This window comes from Brienomyrus brachyistius, chromosome 21 (assembly GCF_023856365.1).
Source record: "Brienomyrus brachyistius isolate T26 chromosome 21, BBRACH_0.4, whole genome shotgun sequence".
NCBI lineage: Eukaryota > Metazoa > Chordata > Actinopteri > Osteoglossiformes > Mormyridae > Brienomyrus > Brienomyrus brachyistius.
Genome location: NC_064553.1, coordinates 17,304,915 through 17,324,556, shown reverse-complemented (window position 1 = coordinate 17,324,556; position 19,642 = coordinate 17,304,915). Strand labels below are relative to the sequence as shown.

Below are 19,642 nucleotides of genomic sequence, written 5' to 3'. Positions count from 1 at the left end.
GGAGCGACAGGACAAACCATGATGTAGAATTGGCCTCCTCCTTTCCAAAAAAACTAAGAAATACGGTGTACATTTTTAATACGACATATTTTTTTCAAAGCTTCCAGATATAGATAAATGATGAGTGAAATTGTTCAATTTTAATTCTTAAAATACTTTCATAGTATATTTTCATCTTGACAGCATGACTGGTATGTCTCAAGGCCAGGGGTGGCCAATCTTATCCGCAAAGGGCCGGTGTGTATGCAGGTTTTTGGGATAACCTTAAGGTCAGCTGTTCAAACCCAGGTGTGGGGACTCTTTAGCCAATCAGTTCTATAGTTAATAATCTAATAAGGGAGTTGCACTGAAAACCCGCATACACAGCAGCCCTTTCTGGATAGGATTGATCACCTCTGCTTTAGGCAATGATACAGAGATTTCACAATTTGGTGGTATTGACTAAATGGCTGACAAAAAAGCGCATTTTGAAACATGAATGAAAGGTTTTGAATGAATTCATTTTTGTTGGCTATCAAAATTATTGTGCTGCAGTATACATACTGTTTTGAGAAATGCACAAGCAGCCGAGAGAACCTCAGAAATGTTTAGAGAAGTTTTGCAAAGCAACCAAGAAAAACTAATGTTATTGACAAGAACATTCTGCTGCTCTTCATTGCTTACATCATCCACAGCACAGAACAAAAATGCAATTGTAACAAAATATTAAACTAGAGACTTAAATTTTTGTATGTTCATTTGTTTACTAAAAAGGAACAGAGGCAACATGTATCTGTCATACTATTCTATATATAATATAATATAGTACAATACTGTATATACGCACTGATCAGCTATAACATTTAAACCACTTGCTTGCGTAGGTTGCCCTCATGCCACAAAAACAGCTGTACCCAGTTCAGACATTGACTCCACAAAACCTCTGAAGGTGTCCTGACGCAAGATGTTAGCAGATATTGTAAGTCCTGTAAGACGCAAGGTGGGGCCTCTATGGATTTGACTTGTTTGTCCAGCACATCCCACAGATGCTCAATTGAATTGAGATTTAGGGATTTTGGAGGCCAAGTCATCTCAGCCTTTTCATGTTCTTCAAACCAGTCCAGAACAATTTTTGCCATGTGTTTTGCTGCTGAAAGAGGCTATTGCCATCATGAAATTCCGTTACCATGGAGGGGTGTATATAGCCTGCAACATGAATGTATTTCATTCATGTGTCAAGGTTTCCTAGCAGAACATTGTCTAGAACATTCCACTGCCTTCGTCTGCTTGCCTTCTACCGATTCCATTGGTCTGTGGTCCAGTTCTGACGTTCATGCGCTAATTGTAGGCGCATTCGCCAATGGACAAGGACCTGTCTGGGCACTCTGACCAGTCCGCAGCTATGCAGCCACTTATGCAGCAAGCTGTGTGTGTGTTCTATCATAGCCAGCTACAGTAGCTCTCCTGTGGGATTGGACTAGATGGACTAGCCTTTACTCCCCATGCACCTGTTTCACGTCCTGCCTCGATGGGACCAGTGTCCCATACGGATTGCCTGGAATGGTCCTTAAACCGTCATGGAGCTTTAAAGCTTGTCTGTTTCTCCTGGATCGATTGCTGAGATTGTGTACCCTACGGTCCCACCCTGTTGTAGAGTTTCATACGTTGGTCTCCAAGTCATCCATGTCAATACAACAGTAGTCCCTGTTGTCCCTCCCATCCAATGGGGATTTGTTCTTTTCCATGGGCCGCAAGCCCTCCTCCAGCTGGATGAGACGTTCCACCTCTGGGGAGATGTGGCTCAGTGTGCCCAGCAGGGGGGTCTGTAAGTGCCCATTCTTCTGGATGCGGTTGATGGGCTTGGTCTCACTGATCAGTGGAGTCTGGAAGAGTGTGACATAATGATTGGCTTAGAGTTTTAATGCCAGAGGTTGGACTCTGTCAGGCCTGTGTTATATTGTTAACGAAAACTAAATCTATAAGAAAACATTTTAAATTTTAAATATTGCTTCTGAAGTGGAAATAAAATACAAATATCAAATGCTTCATGTTACAGTTTATTTAACTAAAGTGATAATTCATTCACCTTTCCTCCTTGATGAAAATCATTCAAGGAAACGTAGTCCAGTATATTGCCTTTAAATTCAAAGAAATCTAAATTATAATAATACTAGTTCAGACTGATTGCCTTTAGCTGTATATCCTTTGTATATCTTGCCTTACCATGACTGTGACCATGCAACATAACTACAGATGGTCCATAAGCGGATTGAGCTTTATATTTCATAATGAACGGTTTATGGATTGCTTTGTAATTGCATTATTGCATTCCATTACTGTGTGAAGAAGGTCATTATTTGGTAATGATTTACATTAACTAAACTTTCATAATGGCTGTGCAATGCGTTCATGTTACATTCAGTCCACCTTCATAATGCATTCATCATGCGCTCATAGAGCATTCATAAATGGCTTGTAAGTATACCTCAACGTCTTAACAGCTTTAACATACATTAATAACATTAGAATCGTATAATCATATCATATTTGTTATTAAAGTATACCAAAGCTGTCAAAGTATTTTAGGGTTATAAGGTATCCTTACATGCTTCTTATGAATGTTCTATAATTGCATGATAAATACATTATGAAGGTATATTACCCAGTTGCCCAATATTTTTAAGAGAATTTTGTTGTGATTCAGTACTGATCATTCACAGATGCTTTAACTTTTAAACTTCACATTTCAGTTCTGTACAATTACATAACCAGCAATGGAAATAAATCTGTTTGCATGGCAGCTCAGAGTGTGGCACTGTAGCCTTGCAGCTCTGGGGCTGGGATTTGGTTCCCCGCTCTGTGCTCCAGCAGCTTTCCCCTGGGCTCTGCCATGGATTGGCAAATGTTTTCTGTTAAAAGTGTTTTGAAGTCTTTGTTTTGGACTTCCATAGTCAGTTTTTTTTCTCATTAAGACACCCAGATAATTCATCCATCCATTTTCCAAACCGATTATCCTACTGGGTCGCGGGGGGTCCGGAGCCTATCCTGGGAACAATGGGCACGAGGCAGGGAACAACCCAGGATGGGGGCCAGCCCATCGCAGGGCACACTCACACACCATTCACTCACACATGCACACCTACGGGCAATTTAGCAACTCCAATTAGCCTCAGCATGTTTTTGGACTGTGAGGGGAAACCAGAGTACCCGGAGGAAACCCCACGAGGACATGGGGAGAACATGCAAACTCCACATAGATGTGACCCAGGCGAAGACTCAAACCCAGGTCCTAGAGGTGTGAGGCAACAGTGCTAACCACTGCACCACCATGCCACCCCATTCTCCTGGCTTAATTGCTGGCTAAACTTCACCTGTGGCTTATGGAAAGTCACCATCTTGTCTCACATAAGGTGAAACAATATCAAAGCGCATACCTCCTCTTCTTCTTTGATGAGGTCTTTTTTGCATACGTGCGCCATTATTCCGGTGGCCAGAGCGTCGCCCATGACGTTAACCATGGTGCGAAACCTGTCCCTGCAGCACAAAGGCATTGTATATCAGTGTAAATTAGCGTTAATGCTGCTAACAGTACAACCCAGGCTGGTGAGCATAACTCCACCAGCTCCTCCTCCACTTAGCCATTGGGAACTTGTGCTGTCAAATGTCAGCTTATGCCCACCTCCCTACCACTGCTGGCCAATCCCAGAAGAGCAGAACGTGAGGCCACACTGTACCACTACCTCAGCATTTTCCTTCTCCTGAAGCCAGGAATTCCATGCATTAGAACCACAGCTAAAGATGACCAATGGGACTATATACTTACAGAGCCCAGTCTACTGCAACAATGAGAGTGATGTCATCAGTTGGGAGTCCTACAGATGTTAGGACAATCACCATGGTCACAAGTCCAGCTTGTGGTATCCCTGCGGCACCAATACTAGCTGCGGTGGCTGTGATGCTGTGAAGCATAAAAAGACTATAATCAAAATCATTGATGTTCAGGCTCAGGCTCATGGGGCGTCTAACCTACATCAACTCAGTTAGCTGTGCATTGAAGATGGGAGATCGATTAAAAAATAGCTGCTTAAAACATCCTGTTTCTAGTTCTGATTACAAGATCATGTATCTCTAGTACTGGTTTGCAACCTCACTTCAACGAAAAAAATCAATACGTAATATAGCTAGAGGTGGAAATAGCAGGTTGGTCACAGCTGGACATAAGGGGAGCTTAAATCAAATTTTCAGGAAGAATGGAAGATGATTATTGGGATTTTTTTCCCAGTCATGAAAGAAAAGCTTTGCTTTTGCATGCATGACTATCTGTTAAGAGAAAGCATTAAACTCATAATTTCTTTACGAAGTTTGCATTTATGACATCAAAATACACTTTTGGAAATGCAGAGCTTGAAAGCAAGTGTAAGATTAACTGTGATAGATTCTTTAAATAGCAAGTTTGCTGAGCCTGAAAAATTCTGTGAAAAATCTACAGACAACTTTGGAGAGGTAGTTTTCATATATAATATATATTGAGGTAACGAGTTAAGCCCCCTGTGAGTTAAGCCCCCTGTTTCTTGACATTGCTGAACATTCCCACACAGTGTCACATGTACCTTATGGTGATAATCTGCCCAAAGTCCAGCTCATAGCTGTTGACCTGGGCGATGAAGATGGCCGCCACGGCCTCGTACAGCGCGGTGCCGTCCATGTTGATGGTGGCGCCCACAGGCAGCACGAAGCGGATGATCCGCCGGTCGATGTGGTTGTTCTCCAGGAGGCACTTAAAGGTGATCGGCAGCGTGGCAGAGCTGTTGGGGAAAGATGGACCCCACTGTAACGTCCACGTTCTCCAGCATTCAGGGCCATTTTTTCCCTCATTTTCAAACTTAAGGCTTCCAGCTGTTGAGCTAGGGTACGGCTCAGTGGGCTAAACCTCTGAGTCTGTGATCAGAAGCTGTCATTTCTAGTCCATCCTCGGTAGAATAACCACGTATCCATGGGCCTTGAGCAAGAACTTTAACCCCCCCCAGCTTGTTGATGCTATTATAATCATCATGAAATAAACACACACCCTTACATTGCTCTGTACAGCCTTTGCAGGTAAGCATGTTCTTATGTTTTCTATATATGACATCTCCCTTAACAAAAGGCCTACAAAATAAAACATGGAACTTTGCAAATAAGTGCAGCCTGCCGCTAAACAGAAAAAACTGGTTTTAATTAATATGGTGATGTCATACTATGAAGACTGTGATTGGTTAAAGAAGTAAAATATAAGCCCCATCCTTGTTGACCCAGGGGTGTGTTAACCTCGGGAAGATCAGGACGTGTCTCTGAACCTACCTGGATGATGTGGCCAGAGAGATGAGCAAGGCCTGCAGGATGCCACGGATGTAGATGACAGGGCTCTTCTTGGTGATGAGGAAGTAGAGGGAGGGCAGGATGATCAGGCCATGCAGCACCAGTCCCATCACCACCGTGATGGCATAGAAGCCCAGCTTCTTACCCACGGCCGAGGGGTCGTCCATTTCCAGGATCTTTCCTGCCACCAGGAACACGATGCCAAAGGGGAAGTACCTGAACAGGAAGTTGGACTTGCAAACATGACCGCCTTAATTTTCAGTTTCTTTGTCTGGCCGTGACAGCATTTATAACCGTTTCGCTGACCTCATGTTCCTACAATGATCGTTGTCACGGTGATCTGAAGGCTAGCGACTGAGAAGCAATACGAACCAGATAACTATAGCGACGATCTTCAGGACGGCTTCATTCAAACTCTGGCAGAAGTTCACCAAAGCACTGCCGTTAGCTCCCATTCTGCTGAGCATTATGCCTAGGAAAAGCCAAACTGTCTTGTCATCTTCATCTTCGTCATTATTTTTATATCTTGAAAATACAAGAAATACTTTCCCCACAATATATGTGTGATGATAAATATATGTGTGCATAAACAAGAAGGAAGCTGTAGACATTTTAATGAATGGTCATTAGAGTCAGTAGTTAATCTCTTTTGTTGAGCCAAAAGACTCACAAGCTGAGTGAAGCTCTTAAATTGTGTTTGCCATTTTTCATTTTAAATTATGTTTTTGGTTTATTAGCATCTGTATTGCAAAAAAGGTGCAGTTTTGTGAAATTAATTACAAAAACGAGTCTTTATGAATCTGTTATTGCTTTTTCGAGTAAATATTTAAGACATTTCAGAATATTTGATCTTTCATTAAGCAGTGAAAAAATACTCTAATTATTAGCCATTTGAGTCAGTGTGCTTGTGGTATAGGTATGAGAAATATGTTTTAGTTTTTTTCAAATACAAAATATTGTAGTTTATTTGGATACCTTGCTTAGTGGCTGTGTTTTTTATCAAAATACATTCTGATGTATTTTTGCCCCTCTCTGGTTGTTCCACTGCGGTGGGTAGGTTGATATTTATCATCAATACTCCACATTCACCCTGTTCTTCGGTATCACTTGGGGGCAGTGGTTTCCCCCGCCACCTGGTTGTCCGTACCCATAATGGATGAGAAGATGACGAGCCCCAGCACATTGGTACCCTCACTGGTGCCCGGGAATGTGCGGAAGATGATGTCGGGTGCCGGCGTCAAGTCCAGGGAGAAGCTCTGCACATCAGTGCTATTGGCAGCCTGGATGTTATAGATGAAGATCCGTTGAGGGTCAGGTTCTGCAGGACCGTGTCTGGCAGTGGGCCTGGGCATCTTCAGCGTGGGTACGATCCGGGTGCGATACTGTAAAGCGGATTATCATTACTCTGACTGGCTTACTGGGTATTCTGAACACAACATGCATAACACAGGGAAGAACATGTAGTTGAGAACACAGTGGTTTGTATGAATAATGTATATTTATAAGGCTGTAACGCTCATGTCCCTCCAACATTGGAGCAATGTGTAATTGAGTAGGTCAGGCATGCCTGCCTATGGGTTGTGGGTTCAAATCCCACATGCATAACTGAGGTCCTTGACCTAATATTTTATATTGACTGATCTTGCTTTCCTATCATTACTTTGGAGGGAAAAAAACATGCTAAATAGTGTATAAATGTTAATCGAGTGGAGGGACATGGACATTGCAGTTCAGGCAATTTTCCAACACTAGTTCACAAAACTGCAATTGTTTAGGATGTCGTGTCTGTAACCTGAAACTCATTGGTTAAAATCCCAGGGTCAACAGAATGTTTTCACTGTTGGACTGTGAAAAAGGCCCTTAACCCCAATTCCTCTACAGGCTGGCTGACCGTGTTTTTTCAAATGCATGTCTCTTTGGAGCAAAGCGTCTAATAAATGTAAATCATGTAACTTCTTCAATTTCATTTTGTAAATGTCATTGTTCCAAACTACCCTGAAGTCACCTACCTGCTGAAAAGCTGCTTGTACCAAGTTTTCTGGAAACATGTTACTATAACAAGAGACAAAAGAGAAAAGTCTGAACTTTTCAGTGGCGTGCGGTATCCCTAAGGTTAAACACACAAACTGGAGTGAAAGGAGAGCTCACGTCTGGTACGTTGATTTCCTAAGATACTATTTTGCCTTCTGTAAAAGTGTTTTAAAATTCTAAAATCCTAATGAGATTAATCTGTTGGGCAAGTAATATGTTTTTAGGCTGCTGGTAAAATTAATTTAAAAGGCATTTTTAGAGGGAACAGAGAATCAGTATAAGCACACAAACATGTGATCAGTGGATGCAGGGGCCCCTTTTGAAAGATGCATATGGACACATATTTTTTTACTTTATTTGCAGCTTTAAAGTTAAAATAATTCAGTTCCCTGAGCTGTCATATGTGACTTTGTCATTCATGTTATATTTTTTGTGTTTGGTGTTTATGTTTCTGCTCTGTCGTTGAAAATGCTGCTGTTTTTTGCTTTTGTACAAGTTCAGAAGCGCAGCTGTCAGTCAAAACTAAGGATAAACACACAGAAGTTTATTATTCCTCATAGCTACAAAGCAGCCGCCCACATTTCCAGGGCATGCATGGATCTATGACTCAAGAAGAATGATTCAGCTTCAGCTTCCTGTCTGCTGAGCACAGAGCCCTGCTGTTACCGGATGAGGTCAAGCAGCGCATCAGCAGAGGTCATAATGGGCTTCCTGCTGCTCTCCGCATCTTCCTTCTGAGCCACGCCCCCCGGGTGGATCACAGACACCATGACAATGCCCACCACCACTGCTAAGAAGGTGGTCGACAAGTAGTAAGAAACGGTCATGATGCCCAGCTTGCTCGAGCACTTGGCATCCAGGGCTGCAAGGCCAGACATCAGACTGCAGGAGAGATGACAGAACACTGCGGTTAGCCTCCTGCTCAGTCTCAAGTCTTTTAAAAAAATTTTATTGGAGGGTCAAAGACATACATCAAGGTGTCATCGAACTGCGGAAAGGAGAAATGGGATAGAAGAAGGAAAGGGAACAACTAACAATAATAAAACCAACTCAAAAAGCATGCAAAATAATAATAACAATACAATGACATAACCATTAAGTGATGTCATCCGGTGAATGTGTGAACTGTTTAGTTTGCATATAACACTTCCCTCTTGATGATGGGCATGCATTGTGCATGAGCATGTGTGTCTGTGTTGGGGAAGATAGAAGCAATACATTAGAAGGTACAGATGGAAGAGAGGAGAGATAGGAACAAAAAGAGAGACTGAATGGGAGGAGGGTTGTCGTAAGGCCAACCAAGATAGGCAGGCCAGTGGGAGAGGCACGGCAGCCCCAAGGCCAGTGCCCCACCAATGACAACCCCGCCGCAGGCAAACCATACCTAACATGACCCACTGTTCTGGAATGTTCTTTTTCTGGATGAGTAGGAGAGCAGATGCTGATTTACTGTGGTGCATTAAAAGTCCGGGACAGCAAAAATCAATAAGCGGGAAAATAGCCGCCGGGGGGCCACCACACCAGACCAGCTCAGGGACCCATTCCCAGTGCAACAGGGGGCGACAACACCAGACCAGCTCAGGGAGCCATCCCCAGTGCATCAGGGGGCCACCAGACCAGCTCAGGGACCCATCCCCAGTGCATCAGGGACCCATTCCCAGTGCAACGGGGGGCCACCACACCAGACCAGCTCAGGGACCCATCCCTAGTGAATCGGGGGGCCACCAGACCAGCTCAGGGACCCATCCCCAGTGCCCTGGAGGGCCACCACTCCAGTCCAGTTCAGGGACCCATCCAAGGTGCACTGGGGGTCACCACACCACACCAGCCCAGGGACCCATCCCCAGTGTGCTGGAGGGCCACCACACCAGACCAGTTCAGGGACCCATCCCCAGTGCAATGTGGGGCCACCAAACCAGACCAGTACATGACCTCCACAGTAGCACTGGATATGACTTTAGTCCCATATTGGGAACTAACTTCAATAATCCAGCCTACTGAGTTCTCTTTAGAAGCCTCATGTCCGGGCCAGGAGTGGAGTTTCCGGCTCCACAGTTGAGATCCTCCTGGAGGAAGTCTGCAGCCAGATGCTCTTGACTTAAAATAGGTGACCTGAAAGGAAATTTAACCAGTGCTGAGTAACAACACAACATTGAGAATCAAATCTGACGCGTGGGAGAAATTTCAAGGGCAATTTGTTCAGGGTTTTTAGGACCCAGGGGAATTAGGCAGCAATATCCTGGAGCTTAGTTTTAAATTGCTGCAGCACAGGAGCATCTTTACAGGGTAGTGGGCCGTGGATCTGCTGGTCAACATGATTTAGACTGTCACAGGGACTCGATCGCCAGCTGGAAAAAAATGTAGAGATACCCCCTTGGTTGTCAAAAATTTACCAAGGAGACCTGCCTCCCCCCAGTTGGTGAATGGTTAAGAATCTCTGTCTTAGAAGATCAGGGTGAAGTGTTACCACACAGTCCAGTGTGTACTTTCAAAGTTTAAAATTGCACTGAAAATGCTGGAAAGTTAGAGAATCACTGAAGTCGATTAACTTGACTGTGTGATTAAAGTGGTTGTGTTGCTGTGTCTCTCTATGCCCTCTGATCTCACACTCACCATTTTTGAGGAACCTGACGGACTGGAGGAAGAAGCGCAGAGCAGCCTACAACCCTATAGCTGAACTGGAGTTCACGATTTAAAAGTACAAAATTCTGTCCGTCTCTTCCATTCAAAATGCACTGGTTCTGTACCCATCGCAGCTTTGAATTTGGTGTTTAACGACAACAAAACAACATTATACATTATACATATAATGAAGTAAAAAAGATTCAGGGCTTTGCTAAAAAAATTCAGGGCTAAAGTTTTACTTGATGAATTCTTGTGCTACTACCAGTGAGAGGTTTGTTAGGCAAACATGCAGGACATTCTCTGTGGCTGGGGAAAAGGGGGGGCAGAACGTAAGGGCCTGTAATGTCCACTAACCCCCCCAGCCACACATGCAGATTAGTGTACTGAGGGCAAACAACAGCCTTATACTAATCCAGCCATGACACAACATGAAGCGCGTTTAACTGCATATAATCCATGCTCATGCATTCATCTAGCCGTTCACTGACCTCTGTGCCTATTGGATCAGTTTTCTGATTCTGATTATAAATTTTACTGGCTGGGCCACACAAATAGTTTTTTCCCCCACAGACTGTTAAAAAAGCAGATGAGTTGAGACTTGGGTTTGTGATACAGAGTCTCTGGGTTTAAGCCTCTATGAGGTTTAGTACTTAAGCTGCATTGTCTGAGTTATGCACCATTAAATTACAGTGACCCTGAGCGGCAAAACAAAATAACATTCAGAGAATAAATTAACAGTGCAAAAAAGAAACACAGTATTTAGAAAAATAGAGCAGATTTCTGCATTTCTACCAAGGGCATTTTATGTCCTCTTATGAATTTTATGACTGAGAGGAAAAACTTCCTCTCTTCAATCCAAACTTTGTCACAAAGTTATTTTCACATTTTTGTCATTTGGTGACATTCAGTTTTTTTTAGATGCACAAACTCTTCAGTAACCCTGGAAATGTCAGATTTAATGAACAACGCTGAATGTCACACGTCTACATATGGAAGTGAAATTGGGCTTTTTAGAAGATTTGCTGCTGCGGTTATGGAGATCCTTGAGTTATTGTTGGATTGAAGAGGCAAAGAAGATGGAGAGTGGAAGGTAATTGCCGGCATCAGTTGCTGTGTGCTTCTAGTATGAGGAATGATCAATCATTGTAACAGCTCAACAGGAAATTCCTGTTCTGTTGGTCGTCCTGAGTCTGATGTGGTCTTAAGTTTGTTCTCATGGTCCTGCAAGAACCCAACCATGGACAGCACAAGTGAAAACTGAACATCATCTCTGTGTTCTACCTCTGGCCAGGGAATATACCTTGCATGTTTTTATTCAGTGGATGAGCAGGTGACACTGTTGCCTCGTGCCTCCAGGCGTTGAGGTTCGAATCCCACATCTGCCAGTGCTTGGAATTCATCCCACAGTATGTGTAAGTACCCTGTGATGGACTGGCATCCTATCCAGGATATATATCCCAGCCTTGTGCCCTTTGCTGGCTCATAACTCCAACTGGCACAAGCAGTTAGATGGTTGGATGTTTTATTCCAAGTTCAGTTGGGATATTTTTATTTTTCATGTTTGTGCAATTATGTTTCCAAAAACAGGTAAGGCACTCTGATCTGAGCACAAATGGCAAAACAAAACATGTTGGCTTGTTGGCAAGTAGATGATGCTTCCCAGCAGCTCTCTGGGTGCATTGAAGAGGGTGTCAGATTAGAGAAATGAACTGCACAAGGGCGGCCGCTTCTTTTTTGTATTATTGGGGACTTTTATTTTGATGTTATATTGGTCTTCTATGTAATTGATTTGGGAAACTCATTATATGGGGTGGGGGCAGCATGGTGGTGCAGTGGTTAGCACTGTTGCCTCACACCTCTGGGTCCCAGGTTCGAGTCTCCGCCTGGGTCACATGTGTGTGGAGTTTGCATGTTCTCCCCATGTCGTCGTGGGGTTTCCTCCGGGTACTCCGGTTTCCCCCCACAGTCCAAAAACATGCTGAGGCTAATCGGAGTTGCTGAATTGCCCGTAGGTGTGCATGTGTGAGTGAATGGTGTGTGAGTGTGCCCTGCGATGGGCTGGCCCCCCATCCAGGGTTGTTCCCTGCCTCGTGCCCATTGCTTCTGGGATAGGCTCCGGACCCCCTGCAACCCAGTAGGAAAAGCGGTTTGGAAAATGGATGGATGGATTATATGAGGTAGCACGGTGATGAAGTGCCTCACGCCTCTAGGACCAGGGATTGATTTTAAATGTTTAGATTTTTATCTGTAGAATTCGATAGTGAAGCTTTTCCAACTCCTGCCTCCGTTCATATTTTAATGGGGGGGTTTAAGGTTTTTTTACTCTGTGAATTGCAATTATTTGTTGTAAATGGAAAGGTGTGTGGTGTTATGGTGTAGGTGGTGATCCTGTTACCCGATGAGAAATGCAGTTATGTGACATACATTCACTCATTTTTGCAACAGATGGAAGCAGTTTTGTCAAGATGGGAGAGCCAAGTAAAATAAATAAAAGACATTTGCTAATGAAGAAAAGGACTTGTCCTGCACATTTGTAAAATATGACAAACATGCATGCACTTGTAATGGTGATGTAGCAGCCTATGAATATAAAATTGAATCCCTTATGCAAAATGATTGCTTTTCAAGTATACATGTTTAAGTTACCTGAAGCATGGATAATTCAGATTATTTGCAATTTTGTTTCATTTTTCCAAAATTGAGGAATTTGCCATCACCACATATCTGCAAAGATACATAAACATTTGGACGTGAACACGCTTGTCACAAGTGAACAAAATAGAGACAAAATAGAGACAAAATAGAGGTAGAGGAAGCGGAGGCCGAGTACACAAGGTTGTTCCTGATGACATAAGGGCCACCATTGTGGACCACATTGTCAATCATGGTCTCAATGGCTGAGGCTGGTTGAAGGATACAGCCAAATATTGGGCGAACTACTGTGTCCTCAATCATACAAACATTTCGTCGGGAGAACAGTGGCCTGTACTATGAAGCGGGGTTACTGGCTTATCAGGGTAACTTGTTTAAATGGACTTCATATTTGTTCACTTACATTTTGCCCAGACTACCTTAAATCTGACAAGTTACCCCGATAAGCCAGTAACCCCGCTTCGTAATACAGGCCCTAGGTGGGTACTATAATGTAAATGGAGTTTTTGCTTTTTAGTGTTTGTCCAGAAGGTTTTCCTTGTGGGAAAACCCCTTTTTGTGGGGCAGTGTGTGGTTCGGTAGGCCTGTAATCAGAAGATCACTGGTTTAAACCCAGCCTTAGCACATTTGTGGGTCCTTGAGCACGGCCCTTAACCCCCCGCTCCCTGGGCGCCCCAACAGGTGGCAGCCCTTTGTGGACATCTTACTCAACAAAGAGCAAGCTGAGGGAGGCGTAAAGACAATTTCCCCACAGAGATCAATCTATTATTATTAAAAATATGTGTATTGTAAAGCTTCTGAGTTTACAGTAACTGTATATTTCTGTATACTTTCTATATATTTTCATTACATAGTTGATGATAGTTGTTGATGCTGTATTGGAGCTACTAAATTTACTGCATGTATTTTCTCCATTTTAAAATACTGTTTAAGGACTGCAAGACTACCTCACATGGGTGGTCGAAGGCACCTTTTTACTATTCAACTAGAGGAGGGCATTTGTGCCATGGTGATTGCAAATAATCCCATTTGACTACAGGAGATACAGAGAGCTGTGATTGAAAAGTAAAATCAGTAATTTGAAACTTTGTAATATAGAATTTGTTATATCACACAGAAAATGTGATGCTTTATGGATTTTCCGACAGTATTAACAAAATCCTTATCAAAATTTTCAATACAGATCAAACAATTTTACTGAAAACATGTTCATGCACTTTGACCATCTTGTTCATGGGCAATGGTGCAAGGATTTGTCATTCTGATGGCACTCATGCATTACTTTTGCATGTAATAAAGTGCTTTGCAGTTTGCACATATGTGACCCATCACCACAAAATGAGTCTTATGGGTATATTTCTACCAATGCGACTTAAGACTCATTTCGTGGTGATGGGTCACATATTGTTCTGAGAAATGCACATACTGTTGTGCAACCATAAATTATGTTTCAGAAAATGCACCAAAGCAATTGAGAAAAACTGTAATAGAATTGCATATTTTCTTGTAGTTTTGTAGTTGTAGTTTTGTTATTTAGTAAATGTTTGCCTCTGCTATGTTGTGTGGATACGCCCAAGAGTTTTGTCGTGGCTAATTGTTTAAAATAAATATATTTTGGTAACACTTTACATTAACTACACACTCATAATGCCTTTATAATGCATTTGTAGAACATTCAGTGTACTGCCAAAACATTCATAAGCAACATGTAAGTATATCTTAACATGCTAACATACCTTAGCCTTAATATACATTAATAAATGCTAAGGCTTAAAATGAACTGCACCTTCATAATGCCTTCATAATGCATTCGTAGAACACTCATAAGCAGCATGTATATATACCACAACATCCTAACATATCTTAACAGTTTTAATATACATTAATACTGAATATTGTATAATAACAAACTTTATAACTGTATAATGTTTGTCATTAATGTATATTGAAGTTGTTGAGGTATGTTAGGCTAAGGTACTGTATACTTACATGCTGCTTATGAATGTTCTATGAATGCATTATAAATGTGCACTGAATGTTCTATGAATGCATAATGAATGCATTATGAGGGTGCAGTTAATGTAAAGTGTTACTCTTAGATTACCTTCGCATTTGTGTGCTTCCCCACCATTCCAGAGTTCTTAAGCCTGTACAGCTTATTTAGCATGGAGTGCACACTGGTATTTCTGGCAGTGATTAACTCCTTTTTCATTATTAGTCACTGGCCAATTTTACCCCTAACATGGCTGTCGTACTTCCAAAGTGTAAATGTTTAAACAGAAGAATGCGTGGATGTGACTGTGAGCCTTTCCGGATGTGGGCGGCCACCGGTTTTACCATTACCTGGACACGATGAGGGGCAGAATCAGCATCTTCAGCATCCTCATAAGCAGCTCTCCTGGGAACTGAAAATATTTCACCTCCTGTGAGAGTAAAAGAAATAAACACCCTGATAAGCAGGATATGGGAGTATAAATTGAAGTAAGCCGTACCCAAGCTGAACTGCAAAGAATTCTGAGAGCCGTGCCTGAGCCATACCCGTACTGACATGGCGCTGCTTATTAGCAGGGCTGAAAGCAGGACCAAACCAAGGTTACATCACCACTATCTGATTAGTTGAAATGCACAAGGATACTGGTGATCTGTGTCAATACGCATGGATTATCTGAAGGAAAAATCGGCATATTCTATATATTATTCATTTTTTTGTAGTCTCACTTATCGCTGAACAGAATGGATTTGTAATGCAAATTTATGCACGCGAATGCTAATTCTGCTAGCTTTTGATTCTAACAGATTATGGCGGGAATTGGCAAATACTAAATCATGAAGTATAGAATAAACAAGCATCTCTACGGTTTTATATCATCGTCGTTCTCCAAACCCGGCAACGGTTTTACCAAACCAACCCTTCTGCAGTGGGAAATTGAAGAGAGCTGTTACTGCACTTTAACTAATGTCACTTTGCAGTACGGCTCGGCTATGGCATTGTTCCTCTTTCCCAGAGAAAAGTGAAAATAGATCGATGTTCCCATCACTTATCCTGGTCAGGAGTTCCCAGGCAGGAGGTTGGGGTGGGTAAAGACCTGAATGAGATCTCAGTCCATCAGAGGGCTTTGACACATTTAGACACTGTGGCTGATTTAGAGACAATCATCTGCTGATTCCTACATTTTCGATTGTTTATAACATGTTGGTCAAAATGTATTATACTGGTACTGGTACTCTGTCTAACCCTCAAAACATCCAGGCATTAGTTCATTCTATAAGTCATTACATGCAAAATGGTTGAACCAGTTATCATAATCAGTCAAGCATATTCTCTACACATCTCTTTACAGTTTTTTAAATAAATATAATAATGTGTGGCCGCATGGTGGTGCAGTGGTTAGCACTGTTGCCTCACACCTTTGAGACCTGGGTTCAAGTCTCCGCCTGGGTCACATGTTTGTGGAGTTTGCATGTTCTCCCCATGTCGTTGTGGGGTTTCCTCCGGGTACTCCGGTTTCCCCCCACAGTCCAAAAACATGCTGAGCCTGATTGGAGTTGCTAAATTGCCCATAGTTGTGCATGTGTGAGTGAATGGTGTGTGAGTGTGCCCTGCGATGGGTGAGCCCCCCATCCTGGGTTGTTCCCTGTCACATGCCCATTGCTTCTGGGATAGGCCCCGGACCCCCCGCGACCCAGTAGGATAAGCAGTTTGGAAAATGGATGGATAATAATGTGTCCTGAACTGATTGCTCTCAGTTGAATCTTGATTTTCACCAATAGAGGGGAATGTTTCAAGTGTTAGACTGACCAGTGACCAACCAGTCAATCGGCAATAAGGAGAGGAGTAAGGCTGCATGGTGGAAGAGGTAGAGGAGGCCAAGAACAGAGGCACATTCCTGATGAAATAAGGGCCACGATTGTGGACCACGTCCTCAGTCATGGCCTTACAATGGCCGAGGCCGGTCAAAGGATACGGCTGAATGTTGGGAGAACAACCGTGTTTTCTGTTTTGCAGTGACAATAGGTATGTAATCTGAGAATGTGCACTGTACTGTAATATTATATACTTACCAATGCTGCATATTACAGTATTCCACTTGCATTTTACAATATGCAGTAAATTTGTACTTTATACACTTACATACTGAACATATAATGTAACACACACACACGTATGCATATTTATAGTGTGTACATATGTATACATATATGTGTGTTTATGTGTTACAGTATATGTACAGTATGAGAAACTAAGGGAAAAACCAAGGATTTTGAGAAAGTTACCGGCTTTTGCGGGTAATCCATCATTTGGTACTGTTAGTACAAATTGTTTTGAGAAATGCACTTACTGTTTTGCTGATGCTAAAGATGATTCGAGAAATGCACCAAAGCGACTGAGGAAAAAGTGTAATATACAGATTTTTTGGGTAGATTCACACCCCAAAGGTGAGTGAATATCATATGTTTGGCCTAGGTCACGTGGATTTATTCTTGGTACTGCTGTTCCCACTCGTAATCAAAATATTACCTATAGCATATGTGGATGTGGCCTGTGAGGGACTGGCATCCCATCCAAGGAGTTCCCTCCCTCGTTCCGTATGCTGCCTGGGATAAGCTCCAAACTCCCCCTCATGAGCCCGTACTGGATTACCACTTCAAAAATAAATGGATGCTACTTTTTAATTTTCCTATAAATCACTTTGAGGGAATTGTCATGGTATTACAGTTTTTCTTCATTGCTTTGGGACATTTCTTAAATGGCAATTAACATTTGCAAAACAAGAAGTGTAATGTCCACATTATAATGCCACTTCTGCACTGCAGTACCCCATTTATCATTGCTTCACAGAAACAAGATATCTAAGCATTTTGTCTCATGGTTAAAACTGTCAAACTGCGTTGGTTAAAGCGGGTGAGCGCACGGGCAGGCAGGCAGGAAAGGATGAAGCAGGTAGCCGAAAGTCGGGGTGAACTGGGGATTTATTATGGGGATGACGGCTACGAGCAGGACAGATGAACGATACAGACATCTAACATCAATGACGGACAAGAAACCAGGGCAAGACACGGACTGAAACAGACAAGACTGGGCAAAAATAATCACACACAGCTGGGCTAGATAGGGGAAGCACACGTGCATAATCAGGGGGCGTGGCACACACGAGGATAATCAGGGGGCGTGGCACACACGAGGATAATCAGGGGGCGTGGCACACACGAGGATAATCAGGGGGCGTGGCACACACGAGGATCGTACGAGCCGGGCATGACAAAAACAATGCTTACTATACTGTTGACTATTTTGGTGGCACCGATTAATTAATTTGGTGTAATTATTTTCTTTTGATGCATGAGTTAATTGTCTTGTGTAAGTTGCAGGCTTTTAGAGCTAAACCATACTGTGTTTTTACAATATTAGGGGTTACACAAAAATGTTCTGAGAGCAGAAAGAAAAATTATTGGTTCAGGGAGATAACCAATCACAATGTAGAAGAGGTGGGTCCAAGCAACTACAGGAGGCGGGACAACCAATCAGATGCCTTAGTCCTGCCTCCTGCAATTGCTTGGACCCACCTCCTCTACAATCTGATTGGTTATCTCTCTGAACCAATCATTTTTGTAAGTACAACTGCCATGAGCTATAGCACAATATTATTGTTTAGCTGCAAAATTTTTTAACTTTCCTCAATTAACTCATGTCTCAATAGCAAATAATTACACCAATGAATTATTCAGTGCCACCAAAATGAAAAGTACAATCAGCATCCTTTTAACTATGAGAGTGAAAATGCTAATTTTGTCAGAATGTCAGTGTAAGTATGCTCCTTAGCTCCACAGCTCTTAATGATAGTCGCTTCCCATTTTCTCATTGTGACAGACTGATCATTTTTCTTTAGCAAATTGATACTTATTCATGTCAAAGACATCGGTTTCAACATTGCAAGGCTCTACATTACAGTATGTAAAGTTCACTGACAACAGAAAGCACTCACATGCGCATGTAACTTCTTCAGATCTCATGACACACTACAATAGCTAACAAAAAAGTGACACAGCTCTGTATAACACGAAATCAGCAAAATGACAATATGAGAACAACAAATTGTAACGTGGCGACCAAAACACAACAATGCCGTATCACTGCAAATTATGGAATATATTTCTAAATAATTTTCAAAGCTTGGTTAACTGTTTTGCATGGGGTAGCTAACACGGAGATCACATACGTATATAGTTTTGGGAGTAAAATTATTACAATGAGAAACTACATAATCTATTTTCTGCTGTGCAGAAGTGACATTATGGTGTATGGATTACAGTTGTTGTTTTGCAAATGTTAGTTATCATTTGAGAAATGCACCAAAGTAACTGAGAGAAACTGACTGGCTGGTGGTGAGGAGTGCAGGATACAGGGAGGCTCAGAGGGGAAAAGGGGGTGGACTGACCTGCTCAGAGAGGTGCTTTGCGCGCAGGAAAAACCCCAGCAGGCATCCGACTACAACGGCCAGCACAGACAGGATGAGCAGTCCGTTCTGCTGGCAGATGCTCTTCAGCCGAGCCCATGCTGCCTCTAGAGCCAAAGCCATCAGGGTTCCCTCTGGCTGAGTGCAGCTAGCAGCCCATTCGCAGGTGGGACGGCCTGGATGTCAGTGTCTGGGGCCCATGGGAAGACCCTTTCCTCTCAGAAGCCAGGGGGTCTCGCTCTTCAGAATTCAATCCAGGGTTTTTTCAGAGGTATTTATCAGCCTTACTCTCCCTGGCACCTGCTGGCTCTACTGTCTTCAGGGTTAAAGCGGCTAATCATATTAGGACACCCTGCATTAAGGGAATCCAGAACTGGATTAACCATGCCTGAACTGGCTAGTGGATTGTTAGAAGGTAGTGGGGAGACACAAACAGGAAATTTGATGAAAGGAAAGCAGCTTTATGTGACATCAGTTCAACAGAGGCATAGACCAGATTGTGAGCCATTCTTAAAGAGACGGAAACACAAGCTAACATGCTG

General features: G+C 42.6%; 1 protein-coding gene and 1 non-coding gene across 2 annotated transcripts; one reads left to right on the top strand and one right to left on the bottom strand.

Moving 5' to 3' along the window:
• Positions 1 to 1,637: 1,637 nt before the first annotated feature.
• On the bottom strand, positions 1,638 to 19,223 carry slc1a7a (solute carrier family 1 member 7a). The gene is made up of 11 exons (XM_048989842.1): positions 19,083 to 19,223; positions 14,989 to 15,068; positions 8,035 to 8,250; positions 7,347 to 7,389; positions 6,485 to 6,719; positions 5,710 to 5,809; positions 5,320 to 5,553; positions 4,590 to 4,784; positions 3,803 to 3,937; positions 3,414 to 3,513; positions 1,638 to 1,862 (listed from the first exon to the last, which is right to left on the bottom strand). The coding sequence occupies exons 1-11, from the start codon at positions 19,221 to 19,223 to the stop codon at positions 1,638 to 1,640; spliced, it is 1,704 nt and encodes a 567-aa protein (XP_048845799.1).
• On the top strand, positions 13,144 to 13,199 carry LOC125717179 (U7 small nuclear RNA). Its single transcript, XR_007384492.1, has one exon. It is a non-coding gene; the product is annotated as a U7 small nuclear RNA (small nuclear RNA).
• Positions 19,224 to 19,642: the final 419 nt, after the last annotated feature.

Coding starts and splice junctions, on each gene's coding strand:
- slc1a7a (XM_048989842.1), bottom strand. CDS start 19,223: ATGGCTTTGGCTCTAGAGGCAGCATGGGCTCGGCTGAAGAGCATCTGC. Junction 8,251..14,988: donor CTGCCCCTCATCGTGTCCAG/GTAATGGTAAAA, acceptor TCTCTCCTGCAG/TCTGATGTCTGGCCTTGCAG. Junction 7,390..8,034: donor GCGCTGCTTGACCTCATCCG/GTAACAGCAGGG, acceptor CTCTTGTTATAG/TAACATGTTTCCAGAAAACT.